This window comes from Pygocentrus nattereri, chromosome 1 (genome assembly GCF_015220715.1).
Source record: "Pygocentrus nattereri isolate fPygNat1 chromosome 1, fPygNat1.pri, whole genome shotgun sequence".
NCBI classification, from domain to species: Eukaryota; Metazoa; Chordata; class Actinopteri; order Characiformes; family Serrasalmidae; genus Pygocentrus; species Pygocentrus nattereri.
Window position 1 is genome coordinate 31,351,328 of NC_051211.1, and position 18,730 is coordinate 31,370,057.

Below are 18,730 nucleotides of genomic sequence, written 5' to 3' on the forward strand. Positions count from 1 at the left end.
TTGGGGGAGAGCCGAAAAAGTTAGGGTGCTAGCTGCTCATCACATGGAGGAAGGCTAAAGTCCCGTTCTGTGCTCGAGCAAGAGCGCCTATACATCGACAGCTGAAAAACTGCAAGATTATACAGAAGCTAGAAGTTCTCTGTCACTTATCCTAATGTGTTGGTGAGTGCTGGCTGTTCTGCTTACCTGTTCAGTAAATGCTTGAGCTAATTGCATCCTAGTCACCATGGCTGCTGCTTCAGCCACGCAAATATACTCCACAAGTAGTTTTAAAAATCCAGAGGCATGACAGCACATAGAAAGTGAAGCCTTTATAACAGTAAAAAACTGTACTGTCACCACTGCCACCAGAGGTGGATCCAACTAAGCTTAAATGGTTACTGCTGAGGTTATCTGTGATTTGAATTGTTACTTAAAAGAAACCCCAAACAAGCATCCAGTGTGCACATGATACGAATGTATATCATTTAGACAGCTTATGGTAGTCATTGTTAGTTAACTTTACAGTGCATCAGATGGCAAGATGGGGGGGGCTCCCCAAAAATTCCGCTAAGCGCCAACAAAACGCTGGTCAGCCCTAAGCCCTGGGGGCAGTGGTGTACTCAGCAACATTATGCGATGGACAGGCCTGTTTTTAATTGGTTTTAACATAGGATTTGAGGTTAGTTTTGGGTCAAAGTTAAAATGAAATGATCCAAGCTAGGGTTAGGAATAGGACAAGGGTTCATCTTAAAGCCAGAACTAGGGTTACGGTTAGGAAAATGGTTAAGTTAGGTTTTGGATTGATTGTTCCAATACTAACCACAAATCCTATGTTAAAAAGTTTACATTTGGATGCAAGTTAAGTTAGCAAAGCTGAAAAGACTACAATTAGTCAGTGTAGATCTGTGTCACATGTGCTAAAAATAAACACTGAGGTAAAAACAGTGATGAACTCTGCAGGCTGATCACAACAAGGATCACTATAATTGCATATTTAACATGATTAATCAAACTTGGAGTGCCTCAGTGCAATGCCAGACTACTTGTTGAAAAGTTTACATTGAGCGTTTGTATTATTGTCCGACAATTAAAAGTACTTCCACTAGGATTGTCTGGTATGTGAATTCTGAAATTGCCATTTGGGTATTTATGTTTCCTCATGGGAAAATATACAGACTGACAGTTCAAATGTATGTTTTGCCGTTGTTTTTCCCTTCTCTGCAGATAACCAGATATATTGATTTCACAAACTCTTACAGATGCTTGAAATTAGTCAGAATGCATATCTCTAGCTTCTCTGGGGTGAGGTGAGGTGGATGATCATGATTTTTAGCATTAGGCCTTTGCTGATGAAATATGTTTTAGTCTATAAGTTTGTGGCTTGGAAAAAAAGACAAAGATTTCAAATAATAAATAGAGAAACAAGTACCAGTGTAACAAATACTTGAGTATTTGAATTATTAATTCATTGAATTAAACAAGCACAAACCTTGAGAGACATATACACCACCATGAATCGACACACGCATCTCTTGTTCTCTTTAACACATGCTGAGTGAATCAGTGTGAGCCGCTGCATTTTTTTTTTTTTAAAGCTGATAATAATCTGTTCGCTATTTTAAGCTGCAGAGAGATGGGGGGTAATGCTGATGTCATTGCCGTTCCTTAGCAACCGGTGTGTTTCCAATTGGGAGTGTGTGTGGTCACGTAGCAGCTGGCTGCACGACCGACCTCATTCAGTGTGTATGTGCAACTGCATGTAGCTTTTAAAGCGATAGTACAGCAAAAATCTAATTCACCCAGTTAATCAAACAAGGCAGGCTTGCTGCTTTAAATTTACACTGGAGCTACCAGGTTAATGAAGCTAACAAGTTTTGAAAGCTTATGTATATGAACTAGCATGGTGATAACTGCAAGTCTAAATCATCACATGTTGTTAAGTGATCTCAAATGGACTTGCTAATGTGGCTTTTGATACTGTTTGTTACTGTCTGTAAACAAGGACTAAAGTACACAGCGTAGCTGTTTTATAGATATAGTCCATGTTTATAGAGTCCAGTCCAACAGTGCAAATGAAATTGAGATTATATAACTCCACTTATTCTTGTCTAGAAAAATGAAGACCTTAAAAGTTCAGTATTTCAGACAGATGCAGTGTGTTGTTGTATTTGTGGGTGCGCGTGTGATGTGTTTAGTCTCCTGTGTCTTTCCCATATGGCGGCTCGACAGTCTAATTAAAGCGTCTCTCTCTCTCTCTCTCACTCTCTTATTCTGTCTCTACTCCCTCCTTTCTCATTTTCTTCCTCTCATTTTCATCCTTTCACTCTCTTCTTCTTTCTTCTTCTCTCGCTTCTCCTTCATATGCTTCTTTTCTTTCGTCTCTTTTGCTCTCTCACCTTTCTTTTTCTTTCTCTCTTGTTCTTCTCACCCTTTTTTATTCATTCTGTCTCTCTTCTTTTTTCTATTTTGTTGTCCTTTCTCTCTCTCTCTCTCGTCTCACTCTTACTCCCAGAACTCTTTTCTTTATTATTCACTATCTCCCTCCCTTCTCTTTTCACTACTTTTCCACCTTCCCATCTATCTTTATATCTCTCTCCCCTTTCTTTTCTTTCCTTCCTTCCTTCCTTCCTTCCTTCCTTCCTTCCTTCCTTCCTTCCTTCCTTCCTTCCTTCCTTCCTTCCTTCCTTCCTTCCTTCCTTCCTTCCTTCCTCCCTCCCTCCCTCTCCAGAATGCTGCTCTCTGTCTTGTTTCTGTCGTGTTTATAATGTAAAACGGTATTTACTCTCAGATTGCACTCTGTTATCATATAATTAGGATATTATTGAAGTGTTTGCAGATTAAACAGTGCCTTGGAGTACTGTGTGTGTGTGTGTGTGTGTGTGTGTGCTTGTGTGTGTTCTGACTCAGAAAGAATGAACTTTGTCACATCATCTGCAGTTCTGAGTAACTAACTTCTACAATGTCCAAGCTATGGTGTGTGTGAGTGTGTGAGTGAGTGTGTTTTACATAACCTTTGCCTGTGTTTCCTCCAGAGAGTGGTTCAGCCATCACTGCGTCTTGTATCGGTCTGGGAAACTCTTTGGTGCCCCCTGCTGGAACTGCAGGCAAACCTGTCCCTGGATACAATGGTGAGAATGACCATTGATGTAGAAAAGTGATTCTCAAATTTTTTGGACAAAGTACCACCCCTCATCACATCAGAGCATTCAAGAACCATGATAAGAAAATAAGATTTTTATTTATATAGCACCTTTAGGGCAGCACGGTGGCACGGTGGGTAGTGCTGTCGCCTCACAGCAAGGAGGGCCTGGGTTTGATTCCCCGGCTGGGTGACCGGGGTCCTCTCTGTGTGGAGTTTGCATGTTCTCCCCGTGTCTGCGTGGGTTTCCTCTGGGTTCTCCGGTTTCCTCCCACATGCAGTCAGGCTGATTGGATATGCTAAATTGCCCCTAGGTGTGAGTGACTGTCTGTGCCTGTCTGTCTGCCCTGTGATGGACTGGCGACCTGTCCAGGGTGTATCCTGCCTTCCGCCCGATGTATCCAGCGACCCTGACGGAGAAGCGGCTTAGTAAATGGATAGATGGGTGGATAGTGCCTTACGGTACACTTTATTCTTTATTAGAAAACACCGACGTTATACTTCCACTCACTGGCTACACAGGCCACTGGCCAGTCTGTTCCTGTACAGTTGTTTATTTCACCCATCCCCTTCATAAGCAATGAAATAAAGCTATACTCCGTAACATTCACACACAAACAAACACGCATACACGCACACACAGATGTGTTGTGGCTCCGTTGTGGTGGTGCTGATAGGAACCACATGTCTGAAGGTTTAATGCCTCTAAATTCTCCCCTCCAGAAAGTTAATACATAAAATGGTTATGAATACACTGCCTACATGGCAGAGAAGTGAAGACACTTTTGTAGGTACACTGGTGGTCTAACTAAACTAATCTAATTAAGTATTGCTTTGCCTCTTTTCCCTGTTTTTGTATTATGATATTTTATGCTAATGCTGTTTGCTATCCGGTGTCGACCAGAGTAGGATGGACTCCTCTTATGAGTCTTGGTTCCTCTCAAGGTTTCTTCCTCCTGCTCTTAAGGAGTTTTTTCCTGCCACTGTCACCACTGGTTTGCTCATGGTACCCGGATTTATCTGTAAAGCTGCTTTGTGACAGCACCTGTTGTAAAAAGCACTATAAACTTTGACTATTTACATCTCAACAACTGAGTGATGCAGCAGTTTTGAAGAATTGGTGGAATTCTCCTTTAGTAAATGTGCTAAAGAGTATCTGTACATTCTTTATTAAGCTTTTTAAATCTGTTTGTTTTCTGTTTTCTTACATAGTGATGGTGATCAATGATGAAATGCAACCTGTGAAGCCAAGGACACTGGGAAATATTGTAGTAAAGTAATATGCTCTCACTCTCGCTCTCTCTCTCTCTCTCGCTCTCGCTCTCGCTCTCGCTCTCGCTCTCGCTCTCGCTCTCGCTCTCGCTCTCGCTCTCTCGCTCTCGCTCACTCGCTCTCTTTCTCTCTCTCTCCCTCTCTTATACACACATACATATAAATATAACAAAATATATTAAAAATAACAAAATATACACACACACACACACATCTTCTAAGCCACTTCTCCTTCTGGGTTGCGGGGGGAGCTAGAGCCTGTTCCAGCTGTCATTGGGTGGAATGCGGGATACGGCCTGGACAGGCCACCAGTCCACAGGGCTAACAAAATCTAGTTACATAGAAATAAATCACTAGATCACTATTAAATAAGCAAAAAATAAAATAGAAATCAGGAGTTTAGGTTACAATTAAATTGATCAGAAGTGTGTGTGTGTGTGTGTGTGTGTGTTAAATGGTGGAGTTTTATTTCCTGACTCTGCTGTAAAGGAGTGTCTGTGTTAGAAATGGACATTTAACACTTTCAGTGTCATTCTCCGACACCTGATCTGGATTTATTCACACTTTAGATCATGTAGGGCTTCACTTTACTGCTCTGGTGTTCTGTACATTTATGTAGCTCTACATCCTCATCATATCAGTCCTGAGGGAAAACATGATTGCGGTGAGTCATCCTTTATTTCTCTTTTTTACTTCTCAGAAGTGTAGTTTTATCAAGCAGATCTTGTCTCTGAAAACACGTCCACATTTTTGAAACCCTTCAGAATCTTTTGACCATGTAGAATTCCAGATGAAGTTTATCTGCTAAAATTATCTGTTCAGTTCTGCGGGTTCAGTGTGAGATTATGTGCAGTCACAGTGTTTCTGAAAGCTCTGAGTTGTAGGTGAAGCAATATAAACACACGCGCACACGCACACACACACACACACACACACACACACACACACACACACACACATTTTCTAAGCCGCTTCTCCCTCAGGGTCGCGGGGTAATATAATAATAATAATAATAATAATAATAATAATTGATTGTTTTATATTTCTCCCACTCTTTTCTCTCTCTCCCATTTCTTTATCTCTTTCTTATTCTATCTCTTTTTGCTCTCTCTCTGTCTCTACTCTCTCTCTCTGTGACAATACACACAAATATTTTCATTCCTGGTAAACATGAGCAAAGCAGGCTGTAAAAAGCATTCTTTATTGCTTATCCTTTTGAGCTTTCATTCATGATTCACAATTCATTCATAATTAAAAAGAAACCTAAATTTTATTTTGTCAAATTTGTTGGCACTTCTTCATTTAATCAACTTTGGATCATTGTCCTGCTAGAAGATCCAAAACTATGGCCCAGTTTAAGCTTATGATTTTAAAGGTAAAGGTTATGATTTTATTTCTGTTGGTACTTGATGAAGTATGTGATACCGTGTACCCAAATTAATAGTCCAGGGCCTTTGGATGAAAAACAGCCTCAGAACATCACACATCCACCACCATACTTCACAGTGGGGATGAGGTACTTGGTTGCATGGTTGTCTTTGTGTCCACAACAAAAGCCAAAAGAATGTTTTTGCAAACTGTTTAGCTTGAGTTTGTTGGTCTTTGACAGCAGAGGCTTTCTTATGGACCACATCCCCCACATCTGCAATCCCAAACTGCAATCAAACACCACCTATGTAATCACAGCTTGTTAGGGGCGGAGGGGAAGACCTAACTAATTTCTGCAATTCCCCATCTGTAATCCTTGGTGATTCATTGGCCACTTGAACCATCCTCCTCACTGTGCGTGAGATCGGTATAGATATATATCCTCTTCCTGGCAGATTCTTAACAATGCCGGTTGTTTTAAACCTCTTAATTAGTACCCTGATAGTTGACGTTTTTTAACTATGTATTTTCTTGAAGCCATTTTCTAAATTTGCGCAGCTAAATGACCTTTCATCACACCCTTAAGAATTTCTGAGGGTGCCAACAATTGGATTTTTGTGGAAATTTAAGAAAAATATTTATATTTGTCAATAGCAAGAAGTTTTTTTTTTTCTTTCAATCTCTGTACCTTAAATAAAGTTTATATTTTTGATAATATTCTGAATGAAAGATTAAAAGTACAAGTAATTAGGAATATTTTTGCTCATGATTACTAGGGGTGCCAATATTTATTGAGGCCACTATATCTCTAAATATATTAGAAACCTTCTGGTAGTATATAATTGAGATACTGAGTTTCTTTCTTTCTTTGTTTCTCTCTCTCTCTCTCTCTCTCTCTCTCTCTCTCTCTCTCTCTCTCTGTGTGTGTTTCAGGCTCCCTCTCCCTCCTGGTGCTGCACAGTCTCTCTGGCAGAATGCAAAATTGTTTGAGGAACTCTACTTCACAAAGTTTCCTGTAAGAGCAGAATGCCAAAAAGAAAAAAAAATCATGTTGTGTCTCTTGTGTGTAGTAATGATTCCAGCTAGCTCAAACAGCATTTTACAGACTTCAAATGCTTATATTTATTTCCAAACAAGCAGTCAGTCATTCTTAAATTCACCCTTAATTCAATATTTATGTTTCATACTTAACCATAAGTACGTCTGTTACTGCAGTTCAAAATGCATCCAGTAGGTGGCAACAATGCATTAATAATCAGGCTGAAGCCCAGCTGCTCATGCTCTGTGTGTTGCCTTGATAGAATCTGCAATTATAGCATTCTTGTTCAAATACAGCTTTAATGCGTCATTTGTCTGGATGAATTAGAATTGTCGTTTAATTTATTCCCAATTTAGTTCATTTAGTTTGTTTATTTATTTACTTCTTTCATCGAGTTATTTTATTTTAGTTAGCCATTTTTAATATGGAAAGCCTCAAAGTACTTCCTCATCTATTGCCAGAACTCATCACAAAGAACAGGTTTGAGGCTCTGAGCTCCCTGATTTAGCCGTACCCTTGGCAGAGCCTGAGCAGCACTATACTAATATGATCAAGATGATACATCAAACTTGTTTTGCCTCCATCGTATACCAGCCTCTTCTCACATAAAGTGCTCATATTATTTCTGAAGCATCTCTGCTCTTTTAGCTTTTATGGCCATGTAGGAAGTGGTGCAGTTGGTTATGAGGTATAGTGATGTGAATGCCTGGCATGAATTTAAGCTGGTTATTATTTTATTTATTTGTAACATTTTGCATTTAATAACAATAACTGTGTAAGTGGCTTTGCTGATGAAATGTTGTCAAAATATATTCCCCATGCGTTTGGTGCAATGTTTTTTTACTTCTCATTAAACCTATTATGTTTCTTCATAGCACCCAAAAATAGTCAATTAAATATAAATTCTAATACTGTTTCAATTATAATTTTGTCCCACAGAGTTTTTAAAAATATATTAATACAAATTCTCTTAAATTAATAATCAAATTCTTTCTGCTCTAACACACCTGATTCAGCTCATAAGGGCAGGATAATTACTCTGAAGAGTTTTTTAATTGAATATTTGTTCAGCCAGTGGTTTAATTTGCCTGATTCAATAAGATTATGTTTAATCAGATTAAACATGATAATGAATGCCAAACTAATATAATACCTCCATTTATTTATTGTGTTTTAGCTTTTTGAAATAAAAGCACTTTTGCAAGGTTATAAAATTGATATATCTGGTCCTAAAATCTTATTGGCATCTGTACTAATGCGCCAAGACTAAGAACATCCCTTAACTGTCATAAAATCAATGTAAAGCACAACCTCTCTTGGCTTATTGCTTTATTAAGCAATTGGCGTTATAATATGAATATAATCTAAAGTAGTGTAAAGGTATTTGGTTTATCTCTTCTGTTCTATCCTTTTCCACTGTGGAGTGAGGGTGCACAAATTATAACGAAAAATGAGCTCTATATTTATAAAGCTGCCGTCATCCTGCAACCACATTCAGCACCAAGAAACAGAAATAATACATATAATTCTAAACTTTTGCCACCTCACCTACTGTGTTATTATCAACATTCATATTGAGTGGAGAGACAGCGGATCAGGTGTTACTGAAGTGCATTGTGTCACCGAGTGGTGGACACTGGAGTAACACTACATTTAGCTTCATTAAAAGCAGTAGACAAACAATGTTTTTGGAGTACTTTTTATTATTCTAGTATTCTTTATATGAACACATATGAACCACAACAGGTTCATAAAAGTAGATTAGATTAGCAGATTCCATTCTATTGGCTAAATATGGGCTCTTTCTCACTCTCATTGTCTCTCACTCTGTCAGGGTTATTATGACACTATGGATGCAGGTTATGCAGATGAGGAGGGATTTGTGTACATCATGTCACGCTCTGATGATGTCATGAATGTGGCTGGTCACAGGCTGTCATCTGGAGCTCTAGAAGAGGTGAGAGAGAGAGAGCAGTGGATCTCCTGAATAAAGTGATATTAAAGTGATAAAGTGAGATCTTTGGTGATGACGTGTGTGCGTGTGCATGTGTGTGTTGTACAGTCAGTGCTGCAGCACCCCAGTGTGGTAGACTGTGCTGTAGTGGGTCTGGAGGATTCTCTGAAAGGACATGTACCACTCGCACTGTGTGTGCTGCAAAATGGTGAGTGAATGAGATAAATGGCAGTGAGCATATATATACATACATATACACACAGATTGTTTTCAGTCATTTCTGTAAGCATTGGTACAGTAAGCCCTACTAAATTCATCTGCTTTTGCTACACACTGATGTTTGAGTTATCTCCTGATATTTACATGTAGGAACAGCTTACAAAAACAGACCACCCATTTCCTAGGTGAGAAAAAGTACAGGAACAGGTAGTTTTAAAGTAAATTAACCACCACTTAATATTGGTTGTATATACTTTGCTTGCTTTTCCAGTAGCTTCTTTCAGTTGTTTGTTTTGGGAGGCTTCTCCCTTCAGTTTCCTCTTCAGGAGCTAAATTTCATGCTCTAAGATGACTGAGTTAAAATCTGGTGAGTGACTGGGCCAGTCTAAAACCTTTCATTTTTTCCCTTGATGAAGTCCTTTGCTGTGCTAGCAGTGTATTTTGGGTCACTGTCTTGCTGCATGATGAAGCTCCTCCTGATTGGGTTGGATGCATTTCTCTGTAAATTGCAGAATGTTTCTGCAGACCTCTGAATTAATTCTGCTGCCACCATCATGAGTTCCATTATCAATAAAGGTTACTGAGCCTGTTCCAGAAGTAGCCATGCAAGCCCAAGCCATAACACTACCTCCACCGTGCTTGACTGAAGAACTTGTGTGTTGTGGATCATATGCAGGTCCTTTCTATCTTCACATTTTGGCCTTTCCAGCACTTTGCTAGTGGATCTTCTTGGTATCGTCAGTTAAAACTTAGGACGCTTCCAGTCTGGCCTTCTGATTCTTACTGCTGTTGAGTGGTTTTTATCTTGTTTTATGGCCTCTAAGTCTTCTTTGAATGGCGAATTGTGATGAGTGGATCTCTGCTGCTGGAGTTGTAAACACTGTCCACTCACTGTCCACTGTATTAGACACTTTTATCTTGTTGGTTTAGCTTGTAGATGTAAAGTCTGTTGCTGCTCATTTTGTGTTAGTCATCCAATGTTCCCTTCTAGGATGCACATGAAAGATGAGATGGGGTGGGGAGAGAAGATGGAAGAATGGAGAAAGAAAATTTGTTTGATTTAATGAAATCAGTTAAACGGTTTGTGATGCTAGTCAGAAGTGAAAAATCAGAGGACTGGACAAAAAGAATAATATGGAGAAAGAAAACCAACAAGTTTTAGATGTTTTGTATAGATAAACACCTGAACGGAATAATGGTACTGTAATACTAACTGGGCACTTATGACACCAGTGATTTAAAGTGATGCATTTACAAAGAAATCTTAACTGATGTGTTTTTCATCTAATCTCATATGTAGTTGATCAGTTTGGTGGAGGTTTGCTTCTCTAGTTTTACATGGGAGCTACAACATTAATGAAGTTAACGAGCAATGCATGCTTATTAGTATGCCAGACTGCATGGCTTTTTAATCACACACTTTCCTCAAACCGAATTATTAAGTAAACTCAGTTATTAAGTAGACTTCTTTATATGTTTCTGGCACAAAATGACAAGTGAAAAAGTACATTACATGGCTTAAACAGTCGTAAAGCCTGCTTTTTTTTCTGTAAAACTGGTTCTAGGTCTAGTCTATTTTTATTTTAATCTGTATTTTTGCTTTTGGTGTCTTTTTCTGTGTGTGTGTGTGTGTGTGTGTGTGTGTGTGTCTCAGACTATCAGCAGAATCCCGATGTGGTGGTGAAGGAGCTGGTTAAGTTGGTGAGGGACACCATTGGGCCTGTGGCAGCTTTCCGGAAGGTTCTCTTTGTCAAAGCTCTGCCTAAAACCCGCTCAGGAAAAATCCCTCGCTCTTCTCTCGCTAATCTGGTTAATGGCAAACCTTACAAGGTACAATAAAAAAAAAAGATTAGAATATTTTTCACACAATGTGTAGAAAGAATTGCTTTTCCCTCTTACAAATCTAGTTCTTACTGTGATTTTGTGTAAATGCTTTAGTTGAACAGTCACTTAATCACATGTATAGTCAGTCTACATTCTGTACTGACAGGTTGGAGTCTGCACTTCTGACTGTTCAAAATTATTTCAATCAAACAAAAACAGCAAAAACATTTTTTTCTCCTTCAAAGTTGTTTATACAATTGTACCTTTCATAACATTTAAATCATAATAAAATATCTCCTCTTTTACTTACAAACACTAATGTTGTGTTGATTAAAGGTTTAGAATCTTCACTTTCCTCAGTTTGTCCACCTGTCAATGAGCTATGAGTGAGAAGTAAATATCGAATTACAGCATTTTTTTTTTTTACAGTCACCGATAACTTCATTTTTCTACAATATATTGCCAAAAGTGTTCACTCACCCATCCAATTCATTTAATTGAGGTTACGGTATAAAACCAAGCACCTAGGCCTGCAGATTGCTTCTACAAGCATTAGTGAAAGAATGGGTCATTTTCAGGAGCTCAGTGAATTCCAGCGTGGTCCTGAGATAGGATACAACCTGTGCAACGTCCAGTCGTGAAATTTCCTCACTACTAAATATTCCAGTCAACTGTCAGTGGTATTATAACAAATTGGAAGTGATTGGAAATGACACCAACTCAACCACAAAGTGGTAGGCCATGTAAAATGACAGCGGGGTCAGCGGATGCTGAGGCGTATAGTATACAGATGTCACCAACTTTCTGCAGTCAGTGGCTACAGACATCCACACTTCATGTGGCCTTCAGATCAGCTCAAGAACAGCATGTTGAGCACTTCATGGAATGGGTATCCGTGGCTGAGCAGTTGAGCCGTTTTGATGGATGAGTTAGGTTTGGTGGTTGCCAGAACGGTACTTGTCTGACTGCATTGTGCCAGGTGTAAAGTTTGGTGGAGGGGGATTATGGTTATTATGGTGATTATGGTGTGAGGTTGTTTTTCAGGAGTTGGGCTCGGCCCCTTAGTTCCAATAAAATAAAAAAAATCTTAAAGCTTCAGCAGACCAAGATATTCTGGACAATTTCATGCTCCCAACTTTGGGGGAACAGTTTGGGGATGGCCCCTTCCCGTTCCAGCATGACTGCGCACCAGTGCACATAGCAAGGTCCATAAAGACATGGATGAGTTTGGTGTGAAAGAACTTGACTGGCCTGCACAGAGTCCTGACCTCAACCTGATAGAACACCTTTAGGATGAATTAGAGCGGAGACTGTGAGCCAGGCCTTCTCGTCCAACATCAGAGTCTGACCTCACAAATGTTCTTCTGGAAGAATGGTCAAAAATTCCCATAAACACACTCCTAAACCTTGTGGAAAGCCTTCCCAGGTTAGTTGAAGCTGTTCTAGCTGCAAAGGGTGGGCTGACATCATGTTAAACCCTATAGATTAAGAATGGGATGTCAGTCAAGTTGGTATGTGTGTGAAGGCAGATGAGCAAATATTTTTGGGAATATAGTGTTCATTATTTAAGCACAACATTTACATTGTGTGACAATAGAAATGCTCCAAAATTACTTGGAATCAAACCTCTTTACATCGACTTAACATTTTGGAAATAACCGTTTTTTCCAAAATTCTAAGAATCTCTTAGACGTGAACAGGATGCTTTGTTGCAGCGCCTTTAAGACTGATATATATAAATGAGCTCTGTTGTAATTGGTGAATGGGCATAGTTAAACTGCTGTTGGATGAACAGGCAGATATGTCTAAATGTGCTGTTTTTGTGGCAATTTAAAATGGGCAGCTTAGTTTGCATCTAGACATTTACTGCGAAGTGAATGTATTGAAGCTTTAACACTGTTTATATATATATATATATATATATATATATATATATATATATATATATATATAGTATCATATACATATATAGTATCAGTCTTTTATTTCCAAGAAGTGAGGAAAATTTGATCTGCTATCAGAACTAAGTGTGGTGGAGAACATATGTTTAATTAATTATTCCATTTTTTCCTGTGTTTTACAGATTACTCCAACTATCGAAGATCCTGAAGTGTTCAAGGACCTCGAGAAAGCTGTGAAGGAGAATCTGAGGAGAACTGGATAATCACAAGCACATACATACACACAACCTGTAGCCTGCAAGGGCTTGAGGCCTGTTGCTGCTAAGTAACAAATTAAGCATAACGGCTGCCAGAAATCACTGCGGTTTCTTTAACCAGGATAATGTAGAAATTCTACATTTTTTCTGGTGTTTTACAGGTAATAATAGCAATGTGATATCCCCATGTGACACAGCACATTTCACAACCCGCAATAACAAGTACAGATCTATCCTGAAGTCAACTGCAAGTAGTATTATGTCCTGAAGATGCATCTTCAGGATTGCTAGGATGTTTGTGTTCAGTTGAACACAGTGGATGTGTAGTATTGCATTATCAGATCCAGAAGAGTGTGAGCAACGTTACTTATACGTTTGTGCAAAGAGCAGATATTTTATAGGCAAATGTTTGATGTTACTTTTTATTGACAATGAAAACTTCTTTGATCACCACATAGTTTTGACCAAAATACAATCAGTAATAAATAAAAAAATGGACACAAAATAAAATGATTCTCTGTACGTGCAAAACAAGGATGTATAAACTCTGCAGATCCGCTTTATGGCAGAAATAACTCAAAGACAGGAAAGGAGGTCTGTACAAGAGGTTACCCCGGCAACTTCTACAGAAAATAGTTCAACAGTTTTACACCAAAATAAGTCACAGCAAGCAACAGGTTTTGTCTTTTTAAAAGTTTAGTCTGGACTCAACAAGTTGATATACACTCTACGTTCACTAGGAGCTAAGCCTGTCTTGTAGTTATTTCTCCTATGACTGTTGAAGTAGGGGGTTTAGCTCTTATTGAGATGAGGCTGTTGGATTGGTAGATAAGTGGTGTTGTTTTGAGTGAACTCTTGCAGGGTTCTTGTAGAGTGATGAGATTTTGAGACAAAGTGAGTTTACTAGTGCAAGGCAAAATCTGAAATGACTCTATATTTAGCTTAAGGGGCACGAGCCTGTTGGTGTCACTTTATGGCTATGTCTCAGTACATGTGGAACCTGACGCAAAGGCTGTCTAAAGCCTTATTGGAACTGCATCAGTCTGACCTGGGGATGTGCTGTAATTTGAGTGACCACCTATGTCATCTGTGATTTTAATCCAGTATGACTCTGAAATGTCTGTAGTTTTTACAAGTCTGCTAAGTAATAATTACGTTCCGTTTGCTTCCCTGATAATAGTAGTCAAATCAACAGTAACCTCCACTTCTTTTTGGTGCCTGGAGGACAAGACTGACCGTTAAAATGGGCTTGACTTGGTAGTTCAAAACAGGACTACCATAATATTTGTACAGTTATATTTGTACTGTAATGTAACACTTTTAATGATGGCCTAATTAGAAGAATGGAAGTTCATCAACTGGAGGTTTTTGTTTGCTTATTTATTTGGACCTACTTTAGTGCAGTTTTAAAGCTGATGTGAACATGGAGGCCATGATGTTTTGATTGGGACCATCTGGGATGATTTAAAGAATTTACATAAATACTTTATCATACAATATTTAATCATACAAAGCCAATCAGCCTCTCATTAAAAACTACATTCCTAGGGAAAACTAATCCATCTTATTTAATCCGTTACATACGCTGCCTACTGTAGTGTCTCAGTTTGGCCAAATTTGGCATCATATGTATCCATAATTTATAAGCCAATTCTACAGTGCAGTGCAAAGTGCGCTTGAATTTCGTTATTTGAGGTGGCAGAAGCTATTTTCAAATGTGTGGGGCTGAGTTTTTATCATGTAAACGTACAGATGTCACTGAATTTGCAGTCATTTTACAGAATTTGGTATGCAGAAGATACCTGCAGATTAGCAAGCTATACCGGTCACCTCAGGCTGTTGTTTCAAATAGCTAAATTTTCATATTGTTGAGTATTGCTGTTGAATATATTATATAGTAATGGCTTTGTAATGTTGTTGTGGAAAAGCAGGAACAAGTGGGGCCATGTGTATTAGATCCCCCTCCCCCAGTTATGACCAACTTGGCTATCAGTATAAAATGCACAGAATGTGATCTGTCTGTCTTTATTGGATTCAGTCATGAACTGACGGTCACGTTTTCAGTGAATTCTGCAGTTCCACATGTTGTCAGTAATTCCCAGTCACTCTTAAAATATTTATACACCACTTCCAAATATGGGAAAGAGCATGTTATTACAGCAAGTCTCACTTTCATTAATATCAATCTTTATGTAGATAACTATCATTTATTTTATGCTTACACAACCTTCATACATGTGGCCCCTAGTGATGCAATCAATGCCCAAATGTGGCTCCGTTTTGATTAAAATCCTGCCTGCCTACACAGATGCCTATGTAGGCAGTAGGGAGCAATGCAGCTCACTATACTGGTATTGAAACAAACCCCATGTGTAGAGCCAAATGAAGAGCCATTTAGAACTGAGCCCATCCTGAACCTGTAAATTGCTTGCAGTGCCACCACTGGGGATCAGTGGTTTAGCCCACAGATGGGGAAAAAAACACCCCACTACAGCAGCATCGGACCCGTCATATTTAACCCTTTCAGGAGTGCACGGTTGTGCCTAGAAGAATGGAATGTTGCATTAACGAGAGTTTCTATTAATGTCACAATGGTGTCTAAGAAATTCTAACATATTCTACATTCTAGAACCACTTTCAAAATTCTAGAACTCCACTTTCCAAGTAAACAGTCTCTCTTCAAAGGGTTCAGCTGTGGTGTATCCGATGAAGGTGTGTTCTCCTGTGTCTGATGGGAACCAGCAGAGCATGAGGGACCTCGACACTCTCATCCACACAATGGCAGGAAAACAAAATAAAAAACAAAACAGCATGTATTCCATTTCAGGTCAAACAGCAGCACTGTTTAAACCAGTGCTTCTCCATGCCAGTCCTGGATTGCCTTTGCATTGCACAGGTTTGTGTTTTCCCTCTTCTAACATGCCATATTTGAGCTAAGGGCTCATTATTATGCAGAATCAGTCGCACCAAAGCAGGAAAAATACTAAAACCTTGTAGCACAAGCTTCCCGCCAAACCAGAGGTGAGAAACAAAGCCATGACATTAAGAGACGAAATCTGCACAAAGTCTGAATATGTTCTTGTATTATTTTTTTCCTCCTTCTTTTTATACAGACATGTTTATAGATATATAAAAAACAGTGTATTTATATTCATTTACAGCTAAACCTGCACATCCCCTGTAGAAGAGTGGCACTGCAGGCGCACTGAAGTACAAGGGTCGTGTAAAAGGTAGAAAGGGCAGGAGTGAATTAGCACCTGGACACGGTGCCTGGGTTGTGGCCTTGGCTTGTTTATGTAGAAGGGGGGGTAACTGGCAAACCCCCGCCCCCTTTTGCCCCTCTCCCTTGGAGCGACGTTTGTTCTCTTGGCAGTGTGACTCAGCAGAATTCTCTTCCAGGCCCAGGGACCTTTCCCTCAAAATTATAAGACTCCTCTAGAAAAGACATCTGAAACAGAGTGGTTTGAGTGAAAGCCATAGTTCAGCAGAAATTTACATCACTTTCCTCCTTAACCCAGAAGTTTGCATCTTTAGCTTTACACTCGAGTTAATAACTCAATGTGGTTCTAAGACGTTTGTGATTCTGTCATGCACTGTGCTAGAGTATAATTGGTAGGAGTACAAACTTGCATTACTTTTTAGCTCGTAGCTCCAGTGTAAAACACAAACTTCAGAATTAAAACTGTGTGTGAGAAAGAGCGAGAGAGAGAGAGACTCACAGTTGTGTGTCCTCCCTCTCTCAGCATGAGTAGGTCCTCACAGTGGAACTGTCCAGCCGCTGCACTGCTGACGGCCCAACTGCAGGGGGTGAAAGAGAAACCCACTGAGCAACATCTCACTGTGCCATCGTAGTAGGGATGGGCATGATTATTCGAATATGCAGATCCAAACTTATTCTAGTTTATGCTTGATTACTCAGGTATTTGAAAATGCATCATTCAGAATAAAAAAAAAATCCAAAATTATCTTGGAGTGTCTATATGATGTAGGTATAATGTAAAACTGTGTGTGTTACTGTTCTGCAGGTCGGCTACAAACTAAATGAATAAATGAAATCGAAATCAGCCACACAATCAGGTACAGATCTCCTTTTATGCTGTGTTTCTATGTTGGTGGTTGACGGTTGATGGCATACTGACTATTCCCTTGTTTTTAGTTGTGCCGTGACTGAAAATTCTGGCACCTCTGGCAGCAGTTTCCCCCTCACCGCAGCATGTGGAACATTCCACCATGATTTTTTCCAACTTTTGCCACAGCGGTGGAATAACCCAGAGATTGATTTTTCTGGGAGCCATGGAAATTTAAAGGCAAAAGTTCAGGCAAACCTAGTATACAAAGAAATTAGAAGCGTTTTGAACGTCCTTCAGTTTTGTTTTTTTTTTTCACATTAAACGCTATGCTGCTAAAGCTGAACTCTGATCATCCATTTTCTCCAGTAACACCGTCACCAACGTTTGTGTGGCTTTCTGCCAGCCTGTTTACACCTTACATTCACGTTTCGTGTTGGGTTGCATCTGGAAAAACTTTGCTTTGTCCCCAGTATGGCCAAATGAGATCCAAGTGTACTTTTCCCACATAAAAAGCACGTCAACACATGCATCATCTGTTTTATTTACTCTTTTCTCTGTTTTGATATGAGGCGACAAGCTTGGCTTTCATCGACCTGGAATACATTAAGGCTCTTTGTTTGGGGATAATTCCAGCCTCTGATTGCAATCTGATTAATCAAGTAACGGTGCGTCCTGTGGTATTCACACCTGGGTTTTCATGCAGTCAAGTAAAATCTGAACGAAATCCCATTACCGAAAACGCATGTTAAAGCAAAGTGTAAGTGAGACAAAGTGAGTCCAGTGAGATATGGAATGACGGCTTTTTCAATGGCAACATGTAAACAGCATTATGCTTCATAAGTAAGTGAATGTTAAACCTGTTTTTGTGGTTAATTCATTATAATCTAAAATACGGGCTATATAAATGTGGAGAGCAGGACACATCGCATTTTGGCAAAATAGCATTATGGATTGGTTTTCCAGACATGGATTAAGCCTGGTCCTAGACTAACTAGCATTCTAAATGGAGATTCTCCATTAAAATGGAAGGTATAGTCCAGGACGAGACTTAATACCCGTCAATACCGAAATTATATTTATGCAAGGTTTATATTTTTATACAAACAAGTCAGTAATCCAAAACACATTTATGTGTATTTAATGGTGAACCTGGACAAATATCTTTCTGAAAATTTACACATAACGTTGTTTTGGGAATACTGGAAGACGATCATAAATACACTTTACTTGAACCTGTTTAAGTACACAAAATGTCCATGTAACATTTGTTAGATTGTGCCTTGCTTTCCACTACTATTTATTCAAATCTGCAGATATTCAAATAAGAAGGTGGTTAAAATGCCCATCCATACTCTATAGGGTCATGTACATGAAGTGTATCGACATATCTCTGTCATTCGTCTTATCACTCTCATGTACACACGCATTACTGTTTAGAGTCAGCACACTTCCACACAAACACATGGTTAGTCTGAACATCACATAACCAGTGAAAAAGCAGAGAGACACGATTCTTCAGTCAGAATCCAGAGACACGAAGGCATCCTTCTGCTGGACGCTAGTTTCTAAACAGGGACTACAGATAGAACCAGCACAGGAAAGCATGTCCAGTTACACTGGGGTTAGGCATTAAAGGCGAACGCTGGCCAGAACCTGCCTGCTCATCTACATTGACCATCAAAAGTCTGAGGACACCTAGCTTCTG

The 18,730-nt window shown here is 39.3% G+C and overlaps 2 protein-coding genes across 8 annotated transcripts in view; one reads left to right on the forward strand and one right to left on the reverse strand.

Moving 5' to 3' along the window:
* acss3 (acyl-CoA synthetase short chain family member 3) overlaps positions 1-14,476 on the forward strand; it is a 40,772-nt gene extending 26,296 nt beyond the window's left edge. Inside the window, exons 10-16 of the mRNA XM_017709123.2 lie at positions 3,015-3,110; positions 4,334-4,397; positions 6,695-6,776; positions 8,635-8,757; positions 8,863-8,962; positions 10,628-10,803; positions 12,881-14,476. Coding sequence (XP_017564612.1) covers positions 3,015-3,110; positions 4,334-4,397; positions 6,695-6,776; positions 8,635-8,757; positions 8,863-8,962; positions 10,628-10,803; positions 12,881-12,961 — 722 coding nt within the window. The 3' untranslated portion in view covers positions 12,962-14,476. The remainder of the gene's footprint in view (positions 1-3,014; positions 3,111-4,333; positions 4,398-6,694; positions 6,777-8,634; positions 8,758-8,862; positions 8,963-10,627; positions 10,804-12,880) is intronic.
* The window catches only part of ppfia2 (PTPRF interacting protein alpha 2), a 262,245-nt gene continuing 256,878 nt past the window's right edge, over positions 13,364-18,730 (reverse strand). For all 7 annotated transcript variants that reach the window (XM_017709122.2, XM_017709119.2, XM_017709121.2 and 4 more), the window contains 2 exons: positions 16,675-16,753; positions 13,364-16,403 (listed from right to left, as the gene is read on the reverse strand). In XM_017709122.2, the coding sequence (XP_017564611.1) occupies positions 16,695-16,753 (59 nt within the window). In that variant the 3' untranslated portion in view covers positions 13,364-16,403; positions 16,675-16,694. The remainder of the gene's footprint in view (positions 16,404-16,674; positions 16,754-18,730) is intronic.